Raw genomic sequence first — 20,754 nt, 5'->3', positions numbered from 1 at the left:
ACAGAGTAGACTGTCCTGACTCAATAATTAATGCACTGGGAATTCTCTAGGTAGACTATGATTTGGATACTTTATGGGCTATTATGTCAAGGATCCGTGTCAGATGAGATGCATACACAATGCCTACAGAAAAATTACTGTCACAAGCAAAACTGGTGGGGTTTTTTATGTACTTTAAGAGTAAGTAAGCCTAGGAAAAATATATGACCATTTCTAATTGCCTTGTATTTATTTGCCTTGAAATATGCCTTCGTTTTTATTTGCCCGTAGAGTATATCTTTGAAGAGAATTATTGTATTTCATTTGTTTTCAAAAATGGGTGATAAACATTTCTTACTTTTGGAATAGGCATTCTAATATTTTCCAACTTAAGTTTCATGCAGTTATTAATCACTATATTAAGCAATAGTATACATTTAAGTTTAAAATTTGAAACATACATTTTTCTTAAAAGAGGAACATTTAAAAAAAAAAAAAGAGGAACATTTGTTGACCAAACAGACATACATGTTTTTATTCTCTCTCTCTTTAAAGGGATCCTCACCCCCAAAATACCTGTGGAGTACAATGTCTTACTCAACGCTGGAAGTGTAGCACCTCTGATCTTCTCTGCTGGTCATCATCAGTCCATCCTTCTGGAAAATTTGACTCCATCCACACAATATGAGACAAGGATACAAGCATGTCAAAATGGTGAAAGTCTTTCAGACACTCGTCCTGGGTTTTTTTAATTAAAAAGTATTTTATTTAAAAAAAAAATTCCTTAAAAAGGAATAGATTCTCAATTCAAATACGAAGACTAACATTTCATTTCTTATTGGTACTGGACTGTTTACCCAGACAAATCAGAGCCTGGCATTGAGTGAAGCATTATGCATTTCTGCACATTAAATCATGAATATTTAAATATAGGAAAATGGAGGTTTTGCAAAGTCTTGTTTTTTGGGGGTTTTGTTGTTGTTGTTGTTGTTTTGTGGTACGCGGACCTCTCACTGTTGTGGCCTCTCCCGTTACGGAGCACAGGCTCCGGACGCGCAGGCTCAGCGGCCATGGCTCACGGGCCCAGCCGCTCCGCGGCATGTGGGATCTTCCCGGACCGGGGCACGAACCCGCGTCCCCTGCATTGGCAGGCGGACTCTCAACCACTGTGCCACCAGGGAAGCCCCAAAGTCTTGTTTTATAAGTCCCTTTAAAAGAAAAACACCTAGAGCACATACAATAATCATTGGTAATATAAAACAAAATAGGCATTACAAAAATCTCATAGGAAATGTACTCACCTTGGTTCTATTTCAGTTTTATTTAGGGGTGGGAGAGTAGGAAGGGAGACATTATTTAGAAGTTGAGTTACACTCAGATGAATCAACATATTTTACAGTGCTTCCCTGATACCTGTCTCGTGTACCTAACCTGTCACCTTGAGTTTCATGGCTTAGGCTAGTGGTCAATGAAGTCGTCATCTATCTGTGTGGTCTTAAGGAAGAGCCTCTCTCACTTCCTAGATACCTCCAGGTGTTATATAATATATAACACCCAACTGCTAAGAGAGAAGAAGTATAACTCAAAACAAGTTGCTTCACCTTAGATGAAAGAAATTTACCAACCTTATACTCAACATGAAACTCCTGTCCTTAGGAACTTCTGTTTCCAAATGAGTACTATTTCCCGTAGAGTTGGTTAGGACTAGGGGGTCTGCGACTTTGCTATGCTTCATCTCTGAAATTGAGTCAGTTTGCCCACTTGTCTCTACAAACCAGACTCAGACATTTTGTTCGAAGAGTATGGCTTTCCCTGATCCACTCTTCAGCTAATCCACATGGAAATAGCTTTAAATTAAGGTTTTCTTGATTTAAATGCAAAAATCAACTTCTGCCTCTCTGTGTCCCTAAAGCTATGCTGTGAAGAAACAATATCCTTCAAATTCATTGTTTGACTTTTGTGTGTTGAGGGAACAATCATTATTTTTAAATATTAGCAAAAATAAGATACTATTAAGAGCATACATGATGTTCAGGTCACATATACAGTTACGAAATTGAAGCACATTTTCACTTTCTGGCTAGAATAACTGCAGTAAATTAGAGAAACCTCAGTTCAGACAAGCATAAGCTTTATTGTCTATGCCTGTATAAAAATGTGGTTAATTAATGGATTTCCCAAATCCATTTCCCAAATCCCAAATTAATGGATTTCCCAAAAATGATTCCTTATTTAAATGTTCAAATCCTGAAGAGATTTAAATACTAAAGTATGTTTACAAAATTTGTGTGTATACTAAATTTCAGATAAAATGATTGTCATGATATTCGTACCCTTCTATATGTACATATAATTCTTTTCGCTGCTTGACAAGTTATTAAAGGTCTTGGTTTTCTTCTTTTTTAAGGAGGTTGTGGAGTTAGCAGTAGGATATTTGTCAAAACAGCTGAAGGAGCCCCCATGGATCTAAATGCTCCTGTTCTTAAGGCACTGGGATCAGCTTGCATAATGGTTAAATGGACGCCACCTAAAAAACCAAATGGAGTCATCATCAACTACTTTATTCACAGGTAACATTGACTATTACTATTATTGTTGATTATTTAAGAACGTGTACTATTCCAGGCCTGTAGAATCAAATACATTTTCTATTTCCATAAGAGAATTGATGGGAATTCATGTGTTTTGAAGCACCTACTAGAAACTAAAATTGGTATTGGAAACTTCTACACATTATCCAAGGAAAAAAGCCACAACTACCATGTAACATTTTTGTTTGAGCCCTCTTTGAAAGATGAGACCTCATAGCCCAAGAAGGCTTACCTTTGATAGAAGGGTAGAGCTGTCCTCTGGAGGTTCATTGACCAAGAAACATACTCATTCCAGAGGAAGAACCAGGTCTAGGACAAAAATTCTAATTATATCCCACCACTTGGTATGTGGAGATTGGAAAGGCTTTTTCTCATCCTTAAAAGATGACACTTTTCACTTTGCAGTTCCCCTTCTGTTTTGAGGTTTCCACTCACCTGGCTAGATGGTGTTAATGCAGCTTCTTTTCACCATGATATGCAGAGTTAATTAAGTGTAGCCACCTAAAAGGAAGAAAAGAGAGAAGGGAGGGGAAGAGAAGGAGAAAAAGTGAGGAGAGTGAGAGTGAGAATGAGAGGGGGAGAAAGAGAGAGAGAGAGAGAGAGATGGTGGTTCCCTGGGCATTTTGGTTTGAAGGGTATTGTGCTACTTGATCCAGTTTTCATTTGATCAGCATGGACATAGTTTTAAATTAATGTTTTCTTCAAATATATAATGAGGAGAAAGAGGAAAGAGAGAAAGAGACAGACAGGGAGAGATGGAGGGAGAGGGAGGAAGAGAGAGAGCAGGAAAGGATAAAGTAAAACAAAAACAGAGGAAAGGGGCCAGAGAACCTCTCAACTGAGAGTTTGCTATTCAGGCTGTTATAACAAAAATACCATAAATTGTGTGGTTTATAAACAACAAACATTAATTTCTCACAGTTCTGGATTCTGGGAAGTCCAAGATCAAGGTACTGGCAGATTTACTGTATGGTGAGGGCCCACTTCCTGGCTCACAGATGGCCATCTTCTCACTGTGTCCTCACATGGCAGAAGCAGCAGGGGCCGTGTGGGGTCTCTTTTATAAGGGCACTAATCCCATTCATGAGGGCCCCACCCGCATGACCTAATCACCTCCTAAAGGCCCCACCTCCTAATACCATCCCCTTGGAAGTTAGGATTTCAGCATATGAATTTGGGGGAAACACAATCATTCAGATCATAGCACTGAGATGGAAAAGACACTTTCTAAGACAGACACCGGCAGACAAAAAATTTGCAGCTGAAAACCCCATTCCAAAAGCCATCTATTTAAATCAGGCATACAAAGCCCAACACATTTTTTTCTCAGATCCTTATCCCACTTCAGCATCCTTTGTTAGTCTCTCCTGCAGCCTCATGCCTTCCCTTGTTTAGTCCTACGCCCTGGACACATCGTGAAACTTAGTTTAGGCTCATCTTACAACTTCAGATATTGAAACCCTTTCATTCAGACCAATCTTCAGCTATGGGAATGTAAGGAAAATTATGAAGGGAGAAAGTATTACCGCATTTCTGGTTTTGTAAATCACATTGCCATAAATGAGCAAGCCAAATGTTTTCTTCTCAGCAAACATTAATTTGAAGAATAATATTTCTGATTCAAATACACATGAACATGTAAAAATAGCTAATGTGAATTTACATTTTACATTAAACACATTAGTGCAGCCTTTACAATGCCCATCTTTGGAATAGTTTTCTTTCATCTACTCAATGCTAATTGTATGAGAAAAGCACATCAAATTCCTATTCTGAATAAAGGGAAATAAAGTATCTGTTATAGACCAGGAAGAGGCTTCTCTCTGTTGGTTTTGTAAATAATGCTCATGATTACAGTGACTATTCCGTGGCAGCTATAGAGAGGGAAAACAAGAAATATAATGTAGAAAGCCCGCTTCAATGAAAAATACTGTAAATTGAATTTGACAGCATTTGATGGCATTTGATTATTCTAGTCACAGCCAAACAATGATATAAAGAGTAATATGAAACAGAATGTGTTACTGCCTAGCAGACTCAAAAGCAATAAACCTTCCTCCAGTGTGACACAATCATTTCACAATCATAATTGTAGCCTGTTTGATACCTCTGAGTACAGGAGAAGGGCACTGACTGACATAGATACATTTTGTTTTTTATTTAAAGTGAAATGAAAATGGTGCGCTGGGGCTCCAGATACAATCGTTATATTCACCTACATAGGCATGAATCACTTGGCAGTTATTTCAGCTGAAGTTTAAATGTGCTTAGACAACAACAATATCAAATTTTTCTTAGATAGCTGCAAAAAAAAAAATCAGGAATTTGTAAGGACAGAAATAGAATGTAGACACAGAGTTCTTTTTCATTCTGGGACTCCATAGAGCCCCACGTATAGTTACAGACACAAGCCTACGGTATTTCTGGGGAGGTTAGGGCATGTAATTTCTGTTTCATCATTTGCCTCCTCTTTCTTCTATCACCACCAAAGGAAATCCATTTAGCTCAAATCAAAGACGGGGTTTGACCTATGCAGATATTTTCATTAAATTGCGGGAAGCCAACTTGCCAATCCCATCTTGAAGATGTTCATCTCTGCTCTCTCCAAGCCCCCAAATCATTTCTCCTCAGTAATTCCCATCTATTGTTTAAATGTTGCCTCTAGATAGCATCCTGTTAAAAACGATCTGCCCTAATAAACAGGTAAGATGTTTATGACTTTAGAAAACAAAACAAAAAATAAGCTAGTAAGGACAAGACTATTCATGTGATTGCTTCTGGTTAGTTCACCTGTTAACATGATCTTTTATTTAGGCTACTTTGTTGACCAATGTGAGTTACAAAAGAGATTTCCTACAATAGGGACAACCTTTATGTTAGCGTTTTGCAACCTGTTTACTGATAGGGCATACCTAAGGCCATCTTGGGCATCTGCTTTCTTCTCATAGCAAGTTTGGCTTGTATAATAAAGATTCTTCAGTATTTCCCCTTTATTTTATATCTGTAATCTTGTAAATGGCAAAATCCACCCACAAAATCCAACTTCCATCTACAAAATCCACCAAACTCTTTTTCTTAAGACTTTACAAAATACGTAATAAAATGATCTCCCACTAGGAGATTCCATTTTAAGAGAGACAAAAATGCATGGAGTTTTATTTTCAAAAGCAGCCTCTAAATAAAGAAAAAGATTGGATCAATGTTCAGTAAAAGACAAAAATATATTAAAACACCTTCTAAATGCCGTAAAAGTAAAAATAAGTGATGAACCTTCCAAATATTCAAATAACTAAACATTCAGAAAAACTGAGTAAGGTTTTGAAGGATAAAATCTGAGGCAGTTTGAATGGATGGATGATATGGAAGAACATTTCAAGCATAAATGTTCCATAAATAATATTTACCATAAATAATATTTTTATAAATTTTATAAATGTTTTATAAATGTTCCATAAATAATATTTACCATAAATAATATTTTTTTAGAATGCATAATTAAGCTGATTGAGTAAACTAAGAAAAAAGGGCATTGATTCAAAGGTGAAGGAATTTTTATGCAATCAGTTTGTACTATGTGGAAAGACAGTATGGATGTGAAGATGGATAGATAGATAGATAGATAAATAGGGACAGATAGATAGATGGATAATAGATGACAGATAATGTTCATATCTACTGTAAGATCTGAGCCCTATTACCAAGGACTTTTACTATAGTAGGAGATGTAAGTCAAACTAAGCAAGCAAAACAATGAGCAATATAATGTGAGAAATATAAATACTTACCAAAATATTTACAGGAGACAGGGATTCTTTCTGTCTGGAATATTTATGGAAGACTTCCATGGATGAAGTTGATGTCATTGAGACTTGGCCTTACAAAATAAAAATTTAATGACTGTTTAAATTAGAAATAATGTTTTTAAAAAACTTTTTAACAGTACAGAATATTACAAAGGTTATGCATCCCTTTTTTATGACTTACCCATGTACCCATGTATATAATTCCCATCAATAGACATAACTACTATTAATTTTAATATATGTAACATTGATGTTTTCTATTTATAGTTTCCCTTACATAAGGAATTGTTCAAATTTTCTTTGACCATTTGGAGACACACACACACACATACACACACACCCCTCTCATTTCTTTTAATGACTCAACAATATTTTATTACATGGATGTGTATCGTGTATTATTTAACCAGTCTCCTATTGTTGGCAAAATCAGTGATTTCTAAGTTTTCATTACAAAAGCAATTCTCCAAAAAAATCTTTACAATAAACATATGGAAGATTATTCTTAGTACTAGAAGTGCAGGATCCAGTTTTGTGCATTTTAAATTTTGGAGATTGCTAAATTGTCTTCTAAAAATGGTATATGAGAATTTCTAATTCTGAAAACTCTAATCAATACTGGGACTCAGCAATCTTTCAAATCTTTGCTAGTTCAGTATTTTATAAATTTATTTATTTGTTTGTTTACTTATGGCTGCGTTGAGTCTTCGTTGCTGCTCGCAGGCTTTCTCTGGTTGTGGCGAGCGGGGGCTGCTCTTCATTGCGGTGCATGGGCTTCTCATTGCGGTGGCTTCCCTTGTTGTGGAGCACAGGCTCTAGGCATGCGGGCTTCAGTAGTTGTGGCTTGCGGGCTCTAGAGTGCAGGCTTCAGTAGTTGTGGCACACGGGCTTAGTTGCTCCGCGGCATGCGGGATCTTCCCAGACCAGGGATTGAACCCATGTTCCCTGCATTGGCAGGAGGATTCTTAACCACTGCGCCACCAGGGCAGCCCTAGTATTTTAAATGGCATATTGTTGTTGTTTTAATTAAAATTTTGGTCATTATAAGTCAGGCTGTTCATTTATTTATTTCTAATATATATTCGTGTGTGTATAGTATATATCTTTAGACTATTTTCTTTTAGATTGTTTCTTGTTAATTTATCTATCCTTTTTACATATTATGGAAATTCTTTTAGTGATCATATTAAACATAACACATCAATTATTTCTTCCAGTACTTTTCTGGCTCTACTCCTTATATCTAAATATAGATTGGGTTTTGTTTTTTGTTTTCTTGAAGTATAATTAACACATTATTATTAGTTTCAAGTGTACAGCATAATGATTCAATATTTGTATACACTTCAAAATGATCACCACAATAAGTCTAGTTACCATCTGTCACCATATACAGTTACAAAATTTTTTCTTTATGATGACAACTATTTTTTTACTTTCTTAGCAACTTTCAAATTTGCAACATAATATTACTGGCCCTAGTCACCATGCTGTACATTACACACTTATTTCTTTTATATCTAGAAATTTGTACCTCTTTTCCCATTCTGCCCATCCCTCAAAGCCCTCCCCTCTTTTAGCCACCAGTCTATTCCATGTATCTGTGAGTCTGGTTTTGTTTTCTTTTTTTCATTTGTTTTGTTTTTTAGATTTCACATGTGAGTGAAATCCTATGGTATTTGTCTTTCTCTGACTTATTTCACTTAGCATAATACCCTCAAGGTCCATTCATGTTGTCATAAATCGCAAATTTTTATCCTTTTTTATGGCTGAGTAGTACTCCTTATATATATACCACATCTTCTTTATCCATTCATCCATAGATGGACACTTAGGTTACTTCCGTATCTTGGCTATTGTAAAAAATGCTGCAATGAACATAGGGATACATATATCTTTTCAAATTAGTGTTTTCATATTTTTTTGTATAAATACCCAGAAGTGGAATTGCTGACGTTCTATTTTTAATTTTTTGAGGACCCTCCATACTGTTTTCCACTGTGTCTGTACCAATATATGTTTCTATCACCAGTGCACAAGGTTTCCCTTTTCTCCACATCCTCACCAACATTTGTTATTTCTTGTCCTTTTGATAATAGCCATTCTGACAGGTGTGAGATGATATATCATTGTGGTTTTGACTTGCATTTCACTGGTGATTAGTAATGTCGAGCATCTTTTCATGTGCCTGTTGGCCATCTGTATGTCTTCTTTGTAAAAAATGTGTATTCAGACCCTCTGCCATTTTTTAATTGGATTGTTTGTTTTTCTGTTGTTGAGCTGTATGAGTTCTTTATATATTTTGGTTATTTACTCCTTATCAGATATATGACTTGAAAATATCTTCTCCCATTCAGTAGGTTGACTTTTTATTTTATTGATGGTTTCCTTCCTTTTTAGTTTAATTTAGTCCCATTTGTTTATTTTTGCTTTTGTTGCCATTGCTTTTGGAGTTAGATCCAAAAAGCTATTGCCAAGAGCAATGTCCAGGAGCTCACTGCCTAACGTTTCTTCCAGGAGTTTTATGGTTTCTGATCTTACATTAATAGACTGATTTTGTTTTAAGGAATGAGACAGGAAATCTAGACATTTGTGGGGTTTTTTCTCAGAAAAATTAACTTTTAATAATCGGAATTCAGTCCTTAATTATACTTATATAAAATAACATGGAGAAAATTTACCTTCAATAGACTCATGCATTTACCTCAAATAGAATATCATTCAGTGAACTTCTAACAAGTGTATTTCAGGATGAAAGAGAGTAAGTTTAGAAGGAAGATCTGAGATGGAGGAAAGAATAGTGAACACTGAATCAATTTGTTCAATGAATATATAAATATTTAAAGCCTTTACAAAGTAATTTTTTAAAATAATGGCTAAGTTGCAAAGTTTTTAAAAAGCAGGAGTAAAAGTGTTGTACAAAAATAATTTGAAGACCCCATCTATCTGTAAGAGTGGTTAGGCAGAGCTAGAAACCTCCAGGAAACCTTGCTTTTCCAACTGTGCAGGCTTAAGCTTCTCTGGCTGATGTGACAAGGACTCTACAGGTTGCAACCAAAAGCTCTCTTGATTGGTGAATGTACTTCCCAAACACTCTCACTTCATGTCTCTTTTTGTATCAATTAGGCATTCGTTATTTTTTTTTAAGCTATCTAGTTTGTCAACATTATTTTACAATTTACTGATTTGAAAGGCCGCCTATACAAAATTCCCGTGTGTCGTCTCATCCATTTCAGGACTTTGTATTCTGTTTCCTTTGTGGTAGATAAAATATTAGTAAGCAAAGACTGATGGCAAAGACATCACAGGTGAATAAAATGACTGGAATAAGCAAAATTCCCAACACCGAAGGCATAGGGTTCCGTGCTCAGGCTTGGCTGGAGACTTTGTTATTTGTAGGGAGAATTTAGAAGGTCGGCTTGACAGCAGATTTTGGAAGACTTTAAATACTAGGCTGAGGAGTTCAGGGTTTTGATTTGGAAACAATGAGAGCCGTTAAAGATTTGGAGTAAAATAGAGAAGCAGTGTGACAGAATGGACAAAGCGTGGCATTTGTAGTCAGAAGATATGGCTTCCAGGTCCTGGGTCTGCCACTTACAAGTTATGTGACCTTGGGCAAGTCACTATGTTCCCTAAGCTTTCACTTCTATGTAAGTTAGGCTGATAAACATAGAAAATAATTAACCTCTAGAATTTCATAGGAATTAAATGAAATCATGTATGTGAAAGTACTGTGTTAAACATAAAGCACAATAAAAAATAGAAAGTTATCCAAGATGGACCACCCACAGCCATGCTTGGGGAAGACAAATCTGGCAGTTATATATGTATATTTAAGGACAAGGAAAGAGGTTCATGATAATAAAAGAAGCAGATTGCACGACAGTACACCTAGTATGATTCTGTTTTTCTTTAAATACATGGAATTTTTTTTACATTTATATGTGCACGAAAAATGTCTGGAATGTTAAACACCAAAAGAAAGTTAACGGTGCTTATCTCAGAGATAGGTTACGGATGATTCTTGTGTTTTTGCTCATCTTTATTTTCTAATTACTTTTTACAATCAATATGTAATATGGTGTGATAAAGACAAAATGATAAATTCAGTGAGTCCAGATACAAATCTATCATTACCCTCTTTACAATTTTCCTATTTCCCTCTTTCTGTGAACATCATCCTCATTTTCTGTAGCAATCAAGGTCTGCTAGGAAAGAGAAACCACACCAGTTATTTTATTTTATTTATTTATTTGTTTATTTTTTTTTTGCGGTACGCGGGCCTCTCACTGTTGTGGCCTCTCCCGTTGCGGAGCACAGGCTCCGGACGCGCAGGCTCAGTGGCCATGGCTCATGGGCCCAGACGCTCTGCGGCATGTGGGATCTACCCAGACTGGGGCACGAACCCGTGTCCCCTGCATCGGCAGGCGGACTCTCAACTACTGCACCACCAAGGAAGCCCCACACCAGTTATTTTAATAGAAAGAATTTAATATAAATAATTACTACCTGATTGTAAATTTGTTAACTAGGTAACTGAAAGGATGAAAGAGAACTCGAGGATATCATAGAAGTGGCAACTGCAGGAAAGAGCTAATACCCTTAGGACTGAGGCAACAAAGAGAAACGGCTTGAATTATTAAAACTTAGAAACTTAGAGGGGAGCACCTGTGATGCTGGAACCCAGACATCCAAGGAGGGGGCACCTGTCAGCTGGTGCAGGTGTCTGTAGGAGGAGGCATGAGATGAAGCTGGCTTTCCAAGTGTTGGAAAAATGTCATATTTGAATCATCTGCTCCTAAGGGAAAAGGATCTACTGCTTACAAGGTGAAGAATCCTTGCTGCAGAGAAGCTCATGTAATCAGCAAGCAAACAGGAAGCAAATAGGAAGGAGCCCCTTCCCTTTTCCTTTCAGTTCTCTAATCACCCTCTGGCGCCCCCTATTGGCAGATCCCAATATAGAATCAGCTAGTAAAGCAGGAATGTAGAGGGCAGAGTCCCAGCCCCACTGTCATAAAGCCAAATATAGAAGGGTAGGTTTAGAGCTGAGAGACAATAACTTAATAATGAGAACATTTTTGTGGTTCTTGTTGGAACCAAAATCTTGGATTATTCTTGTCAACCAGTCAGTCATCCAGTCATTGCTTCAAAAATAAGATGCAGTCTGACTTCAGGGAACTTGTAGTATAGTAGGAGAGATATAAAAAAGAAAAGTCTATTACAATACACTGTGACAAGTGAGTCTATAAAGAAAAGACTAAGCACATAGAAGGATATTGTAACCCTATTTGAGAGAGAAGCAAGGGAAAGACTTTCTATTGGATTTTGACCAGAATGTAAAATGGGAATAGAAATCTCAGAAGGTGAATCTGCAGTGGTCAGCACAGGCCAGTTCTATGGCGAATCACTGAAGAGTTTTAAACGCAATTAAGTCCTAAAATTTTTGAAGGGTATTTGAATCTCTTTCCTCAACACCAGAACAGCCACCCACTCAGGAAAGCTCGATGATTCAACCTTCCCAAAGCATTTTTTAAATCACCCATGTTTCCATTTCCTCTACCATCGACCTAGTTCAGGATCCATATTTATTCTCATGTGGACTGTTGAGATGACCTTTTCACTGTGTGACTGCTGTCACTCCTTGTTCAATGCAGCCTTTACGCAACTGCTGGATTTGTCTTCCTAAATACAGGCTTTGGACATCGTTTCTTTTTTTTAGTTGAAGTATAGTTGATTAATGATTTTATGTTAGTTTCCAGTGTACAGCAAAGGAATTCATTTATATATATATATATATATAAGTGTGTATCTGTTTATCCCAAACTCCTAATTTATCCCTCCCCCAACCTTTCCTCTTTGGTAACCATTAGTTTTCTGTGTCAGTGAGTCTGTTTCTGTTTGTAAATAAATTCATTTGTGTCATGTTTTAGATTCCACATATAAGTGATGTCACAGAGTATTTGTCTTTCTTTCTGACTTACTTCGCTTGGTATGATAATCTCTAGGTCCATCCATGTTGCTGCAAATAGCATCATTTCATTCTTGTTTATGGCTGAGTAATATTCCATTGCATATATGTACCACATCTTCTTTAACCATTCATCTGTCACTGGACATTTAGGTTGCTTCCCTGTCTTGGCTATTGTAAATAGGGCTGCAGTGAACATTGGAGTGCATGTATCTTTTCGAATTAGAGTTTTCATCTTTTCCAGATATATGCCCAGGAGTGGGATTGCTGGATCCTATGGTAGCTCTATTTTAGTTTTTTAAGGAACCTCCATACTGTCCTCCATAGTGGCTGTACCAATTTACATTCCAACCAACAGTGTAGGAGGGTTCCCTTTTCTCCACACCCTCTTACAGCTTTGGACATCATTTCTATGATAACTTCCTTTGTATTGTGTATTACATTTGACCCAGTAATTTTCACATGCATTACTTGATTTAATTCTTACCAAAATTCTAGACATTATACCCTATAAGATCATTGACTCCAGTTTACAAAGTGAAATGAACACTAGAGAACACAGGTGAGTTTGCCCAAGGTCATTTAATGATGTGTCAAGGCCAAGGCTTACAATCCATCTCCTCTGACTACAGGTGTTTCTGGCTATTTATTTAAATTAAGAATATTCTTAATATTCTTCATAAGGTAAGGTTGGCAGTTTCATAATGTTAAATTGTTATGGGAAATACACTGAATTATAGGATTTTGTTTTAATTACTTTTGAAGATAAGCACTGAGAACTTCTGGCATTCCAAGAGAGCAGGGAGTTCTTTAAAAGGTTATACCACATGAAAACAACAGAAGTATGAATGCCCTTTAAAATATATAGTTCCTAGTTTAATAATTATTTTTGTTTTCTTCTTAAGTGTTAAGCAACATTAAATTAACTCTAGTTGGAAAAGTGCATTATTGAAGTATCTCCCCAATGAACTTAAGTATAGAAGAACTAATCATTTGACTCTTCAGAGAGAACTGAAAATGTGATTTCCCTAAACATAGACTGTTCAGGAGGAAGCACTTCCAGTTAAACACAGTTGAAGCCTACATCTTAAATAAATTAGGAGTAATTGTCATCTACTCAACATCTTCTGTTCAAAGTTCATTTAGACATAAAAATGTTCTTTTTTGTTGTTGTTGTTGTTAATACCACAAATGGACTGTTTACCTCACTGTAATATTAATTAAATATTCAGTCGTGATAAGAAATACTTAACCCAGCTGCATCCTTTAACTGTTTTGGTGGATAAACTTGGGGCTACCATAATACTTAATCTCTTACATAGTATAGATTTTTAAAATTCACACTCTGAGGCAATTTTTTAAAGAATTGTCAGTTGTGTGTGTGTATGTGTGTTTTTATGTTTTTTTTCTTTTTTTCTTCTTGTTTTGTTTTTTTCTTTTTCTTTTTTTAATAGAACGTCAGTTTTATGACAACCATGGCTACACCTTGATGTGGGAATTCATGAGAATTTCATAAAGTTCATTGACTTGTCATAGAAAGTTTGAAGCCAGACAAAATAGAAAGTTTTATTCACCCATAGAAGTTCATATGTTTGCCTGCTATATTATGTTCCCAGCAAACACCTTTTAAAAAAACTGACTGAGAGGAATACTTGGCTGTGAGCCCTGTGGTCCTCATTAGAGTGGATCCCTCCCAGTGACACATCTGGTACCTGGTATCTGCAGCAAGTACAAAGGCCAAACCCTGCAAACCTACACGGAGTGCAGAGTCTGGCCCAGGCATGGTAGCAAGGAATAATGTGGTGGGTGGACTAACCATAATTGCAAGTCACGGGGAGTATCTGTGAAGCCTCCACAGCCTCCAGCAGGTAGACTGTCATTGCTCATACCTGGGTCATAGTGACTTATCAAGTTGAGGATCATCAAATTCCCAAAGCCAAAGATTTTAAATAGCCTGACTTTTCGTGAAAGGTACTGTCATTGACTTTGTCTTAATAACCCTTTCCGTTTTGATGGTTAATCTGATGTGGCAGCATGTGAATATGCCAGCATCTGAAGAGTGTGTTAATTAAATACTCCTAACAGCCTGGAAAATACTGATTTATTCATCACTCTCTTCTCAACTAGAGATGAAGCTGAAAGAGGAAAGGGTCATCCCTTGGGTACATTCTTCCCCAACCTAGAATACTTACCCTTGTAGAAAAGTAGAGTTGATAGAGACGAGGCAAAGATGCAGAAAAGCCATGGAATTATATGCCTTTTGGCCATTCACTCAAAAAAAAATTTTGACTGGAATTTTGATGTTAGTAGATGCAAACTATTATATATAGAATAGATAAGCAACAAGGTCCTACTGTATGACACAGGGAACTATATTCAATACCCTCAGATAAACCATAATAGAAATGAATATACAAAAGAATGTATCTACATGTATAACTGAATCACTTTGCTGTACACCAGAAACTCATACAACATTGTAAATCAACTATACTTCAATTAAAAGAAAAACTATTAAACCTACTGGGCTCAGATGTTGAGAACACAGAAAGAGACCAACCAGGATTCCTCAGGAACTTCCAATTCTGGTCAGGTCTGCATCATGATTTTACACCCAGATGAGCAAATATCTGTTCCAAATGAAATATTAGCTATCTGGGGTCATTCCAGCAACTGACAATTCCATTTCTCTTACTTAGATGTTTAATGCTCTATATGTTAAGTGCCAAAAGAGTTTGCATGGGACTTGTGGGGGAGGTTTGCGGGGGGGAAGGGGAGGAGTGGAGTATAGTTGATTTACAGTATTGTGTTAGTGTCAAGTATACAGCAAAGTGATTCAGTTACTTTCTCTGTGTGACTTACTTCATGGGCCCTAGTTTTAACATCAATAAAATCTAAAGATGGGCCTAAACAGTCACCTTCTCAGGTAGTTGAAAGAATTTTTTGAGCATACTCTGCGTTTTACTAGGTTTTGGAGAAGCCATAGGAAATAAATTTGACTTTTACCCTTTAAAGAGCTCGAAAGCAAATTCCTGTTATTAGACTTAACATGTTCATTTCATTAATGGGACTGTTGAAAAATTGAGTTTGTAAAAATTTCTTCTAAAAAGCAATTCCTTACTCTGTCTACAAACCTTCTTTTGAAGTGTGCCGTGTCACTGATTGTTTTGCTGGTTTCCTTCCAGACGTCCTGCTGGCCTTGAAGAGGAATCCCTTTTGTTTGTCTGGTCAGAAGGAGCCCTTGAATTTATTGACAATGCAGATACTTTGAGGCCTTTCACGCTCTATGAATATCGGGTCAGAGCCCGTAACTCCAGGGGCACTGTGGAGAGTCTGTGGTCATCAGCACGGACTCTAGAAGCCCCACCTCAAGATTTGCCAGCGCCCTGGGCTCAAGCCACTGGTGCTCATTCAGTTCTACTGAACTGGACGAAGCCAGAATCTCCCAATGGCATTATCTCCCAGTACCGTGTGGTCTACCAAGAGAGAACCGATGACCCGACGTTGAACTTCTCTGTTGTGCACGCTTTCACCGTGACGGTAAGAACTTCAGAAAAAAAGTATAACAGATACTTAGATTATCTGGTTAATAGGTTGACATTAATTTTCTTATCTGCCTTGTCATTTTTCTTCACTTGGGGCTTAAACATATATATGAAAATGGTTAGGTGCAAAAAATGCAACGTAGCCATGGACTAAGTATAAGAGATATTGGAGACCAGTTTTCAAACCACGGTTAATTTGTGTTACCTCCAGCAAATACGTGAATCTCTCTTTGCGTGATTTCCAAATCCATTAAATGGGAATATTAAATGTGTCCCTCTACACCTCATTAGGATGAGGCTCAGATAAAATTAGACATGTCACATATGTCGATGTGATACTATTGGCTCTTTGAGGAAAAAGAAAATTAAATTTCTAGGTAGACCTGTCTAGATACGCAGAGTTATACATATACATCACATGCACTATAACTTAGTGGTAATTTTTCAGGGTTGGCCTCCTCTGGCCCATAACACAACTTAATTCAGTCTACCTTGTATCTCCTGAGAGCTTTCTTTACCCCTGGCATAGCCTGACATTCTATGGGAGATACAAAAATAGGATGATCCTTATCTTGGGGAGCTTTCTTTGTTATAATACTGCAGAGATGAGAACTGAACATAAAAAGGTAAGAGTAGTAGTGGGTTACAGCCCATAATATCCACCACACTGGGATTCAGGTCCCAAACCCTACCACCTACCAGCTGCAAACCACAATACAAGTGAGAATATCATACACCAAAAGTGTTAGGCAAGAAATGCTCTGGAAAGTGTGTAAATGTGATGTAATTTGTGTAAAACATTCTGGAATATTGTAAATAGAGGAGACATATTGGGACAAGGGAATACTCTGCAACTTACCCATAAAGCAACGTGTAGGGAGAGGGGGTACCTTTACTTTTTACTTCATATGATTCTTTAGTTTTGACTTTTTCCAATGACGGTTTATTCCATTATTTTATTTAAAAATATTTTTTAAAAATCTTAGTGAAGATCTGTGAAACACAAAATTAACCAAGTTATGTCTGAGAGATATTACTTGGCTGCCCTGACTCTCCCCAGCATTGAGAAAAATGACTGGCAGATAGCACATATTAACAGAAAAAGAAAAGAGAAGAAAAGAAAGAAATGCTCTGGGAGATCAGCAGGAAACCCTCAGATTTCCTTCACAGAGATGAAACATTGTGGTCTTGGGAGTCAAATACATAGGGTTTTCAAAACGTGCCAAGACCTTGCTAAGTGTGAAACCCCTCATAAGTAAGAAAGAATAGACATCGTAAAGCACCATTGTCAAAGACCAGACCATTTTCTATGCTTCCAGTTTTGGCAGCCCACTTTATATGAAGGTTATCTTATAGAGTATAACATCTATCAAAATGTTTAAATAAGATGAGGCAAACATATTTTCATGAAACTCCAGAAGAATCTTCGTAAATGAATAAAGTACAGTATTTTCTCACCGTCCTATGTTCAAATTTCTCATGGAATTAAGAAATAAGCAGTGTGTAAATTAAAGAAATCTTCATTTTTTTAAAATTTAATCTTTATTTTATATTGGGAGTATAGTTGATTTACAATGTTGCGTTAGTTTCACAGGTACGGCAAAGTGATTCAGTTGTACACATACGTATATCCACTCTTTTTCAGATTCTTTTCCCATATAGGTCATTACAGAATACTGAGTAGAGTTTCCTGTCCTATACAGTAGGTCCTTGTTGATTATCTATTTTATATATAATAGTGTGTATATGTTAATCCCAAACTCCTAATTTATCCCTGCCCCCCACCTTTCCCCTTTGGTAACCATAAGTTTGTTTGTGAAGTCTGTGAATCTGTTTCTGTTCTGTAAATAAGTTCATTTGTTTCATTTTTTTAGATTCCACATATAACTGATATCATATGATATTTGTCTATCTCTGTCTGACTTACTTCACTTAGTATGATAATCTCTAGGTCCATCCATGTTGCTGCAAATGGCATTACTTCATTTTTTAAGGCTGAGTAATATTCCATTATATGTATGTACCACATCTTCTTTATCAATTCATCTGTCACTGGACATTTAGGTTCCGTGTCTTGGCTATTGTAAATAGGGCTGCAGTGAACATTGGGGTGCATATATCTTTTCGAATTATGGTTTTCTCTGGATAAATGCCCAGGAGTGGGACTGCTGGATCATATGGTAGTTCTAGTTTTAGTTTTTTAAGTAACCTCCATACTGTTCTCCATAGTGCTGTACCAATTTACGTTCCCACCAACAGTGTAGGAGGGTTCCCTTTTCTCCACATCCTCTCCAGCATTTATTGGTTGTAGAATTTTTAATGATGGCCATTCTGACCAGTGTGACGTGATACCTCATTGTAGTTTTGATTTTCATTTCTCTAATAATTAGTGACGTTGAGCATCTTTTCATATGCTTTTTGGCCATCTATATGTCTTCGAAATGTCTATTTAGATCTTCTGCCCTTTTTTTTTTTTTTTTTTTTTTTTTTTTGCGGTATGTGGGCCTCTCACTGTTGTGGCCTCTCCCGTTGCGGAGCACAGGCTCTGGACGCACAAGCTCAGTGGCCATGGCTCACGGGCCCAGCCACTCCGCGGCATGTGGGATCCTTCCAGACCGGGGCACAAACCCGTGTCCCCTACATCAGCAGGCGGACTCTCAACCTCTGGGCCACCAGGGAAGCCCCCTGCCCATTTTTTGATTGGGTTGTTGGTTTTTTTTTTTTTTTTATATAGAGCTATGTGAGCCGTGTGTATATTTTGGAGATTAATCCCTTGTCGGTCACTTCACTTGCAAATATTTTCTCCTATTCTGAGGGTTGTCTTCTCGTCTTGTTTATGGTTTCCTTTGCTGTGCAAAAGCTTTTGAGTTTCATTAGGTCCCATTTGTTTATTTTTGTTTTTATTTTCATTAGGAGGTGGGTCCAAAAAGCTTGCTGCAATTTATATCGATAGAAATCTTCATTTTATTTAGAATTCAGAATTGGTACTTTATTTTTTTATTTGACATTTAATTATCTTTATATATCAGGGTCTTTCATATTACATCTTCTAGTGCCCTCATTATAAGCATCAGAAGCAGTGTTCTTAAGTACAGAAGTTCTTTTTTAGTTGATATGTGATCCATGGGGAAATCTATTACTTCTCACTATATCCTTGGAATTCATGTTCTTAACTTCCACCCTGAAAGAAAAATATTGAAAAATCCTTGACAAGATCTTTCTGAATGAGGCAACTTAATTTAAATATATTTTTATTGAAGGCATCAATGTTGCAATGCTTAAACCTCTGATCTTTCAAAATATGGCTTTCAGAGGTTTCAGCCTAAACGTTTAATCTACCAAAAAGTTCTATGAGAACTCCCTTGTGATATATCCTCTAAGTCATCCCTTCATAGCCAGTTTCATTTTACAACCCAAGACTCAAAGTACCCAGTGAACTCTGTTCTTTATTTAATCTGCTTGGTTCTATTTTTATCACACTAAAAAAAGTTCCTGAAAAAGTGGAAGGCCTATGGCCTCAAGCTTTAAGCTTTACGTGGCCCTTTGTATATAGCCCTCCCCAACATAGTTTCCATTTGCCAGCCTAGTATTGCTGTCTTCCTCCATTCTTCTAAAGATTAATCCTTGCACAGCTAAAGAGAAGAGCCATAATAATCAAGAAACAGTATTTCTGCATTCCGTTTTTGAATGTGTATGTGTGTTCAAAGTAGCTCCCCAAAATCCGGATCTTTGGCCCTGAGGGTTCCAAGAGAAGATTTCATTAGGTTGATCAGGAAAAGTCCCATTTGAACTTATCGTTAGCAGTCGAGGACATATTCCACAGAGCAATCGGGCCAGTGTTATGTCGTTCTGGTCACTAGGCCAAGTTTCCAGAGCAGGAGGCCACTATGACTCTTTATAGACTGACATCTTTGAAAGAAATAATCAGGAAAATAAGCTGTTGTCTTTGAGTTTCATCCATTCCTACATTCCCAAGAGAATGTATTCAACCGTTTTTTAAAGATACCTAAAGAAGGAGGTTCGGGAGTTTCTTAATTCCAATTCCTCACCATCAGAGAAGAATGTTCCTTTTATCCTAGCCAAATCCCTCCTCCTGTGATTTAGGTCCATCTCTTCCTGTTCAGAACAGCATGATTTCTCTATACTAGCATACTGGGCCCTCAGGGTCAAGAACAGGTTATCAACAATTCAATCCAATTTGGCCAATAGTCATTGAGTACTCTATTCAACATGTCAGTACTCAATACTGCTCTTATCTGTGTTATCAGTGTCTCCCATGCAGCTGGTCTACTGGGCAGAGACTCTGGGGGAAGATGAGGAGTCAAGTCTGAGGCACAGATTTCTACTACTAGGCATTTCAGGTTTTTAAGTTTCTTTGCTTCCGAGTTTCTACTGCTCATGTGTTGATGATTCCCTTTTAAATCTCTTGGAGTGCCTTCCTGGCTATACTTACTATTTCTTCAATTCCTATACCCACTAAACATCTTCACTGTCTCTTTCCATTTCTGTGCCTGCCCTAGGAAATTTTTCCAACTTTTTATCTCATTGACCACTTTGGCTGAAATTTACCAGAGCAAAGGAATTACATTTTTCAGTTAGCGAGATACAGAATCCATTCCCACAATCCAGGATTACAATTCAATCCGCAGACTTGCAAGAAGTGTCACTAATGCCCCTCCTTTAGGCTCTTGTTTATCTTGGGATCCCATCCCTGCATGAGAAGCCACCAATAAATTGCCTATAGTGTACTGCCATCCCTAGCTCGTCCCAAAGTCCCCCCGGAGCTGTTTACAGACAGGTGGATGTGGCTGGGAGAGCCACATAAAACAGGTGCAATGAATGCATGAGTCCTCCTGATGGTGGCAGTG

General features: G+C 37.2%; 1 protein-coding gene across 1 annotated transcript in view; it reads left to right on the top strand.

The window, feature by feature from the left end:
* USH2A (usherin) overlaps window positions 1-20,754 on the top strand; it is a 774,017-nt gene that overhangs the window by 631,255 nt on the left and 122,008 nt on the right. The window contains exons 58-60 of the mRNA XM_027122185.1: window positions 535-693; window positions 2,387-2,549; window positions 15,527-15,881. Of these exons, the coding sequence (XP_026977986.1) occupies window positions 535-693; window positions 2,387-2,549; window positions 15,527-15,881 (677 nt within the window). The remainder of the gene's footprint in view (window positions 1-534; window positions 694-2,386; window positions 2,550-15,526; window positions 15,882-20,754) is intronic.

The sequence above is a fragment of the Aethalodelphis obliquidens genome, unplaced genomic scaffold (assembly GCF_003676395.1).
Source record: "Aethalodelphis obliquidens isolate GAN/ISIS:26980383/991018 unplaced genomic scaffold, ASM367639v1 scaffold24, whole genome shotgun sequence".
Classification (NCBI taxonomy): Eukaryota; Metazoa; Chordata; class Mammalia; order Artiodactyla; family Delphinidae; genus Aethalodelphis; species Aethalodelphis obliquidens.
Note: the sequence above shows the minus strand (reverse complement) of the source record. Positions and strands in the feature narration are given on the sequence as shown.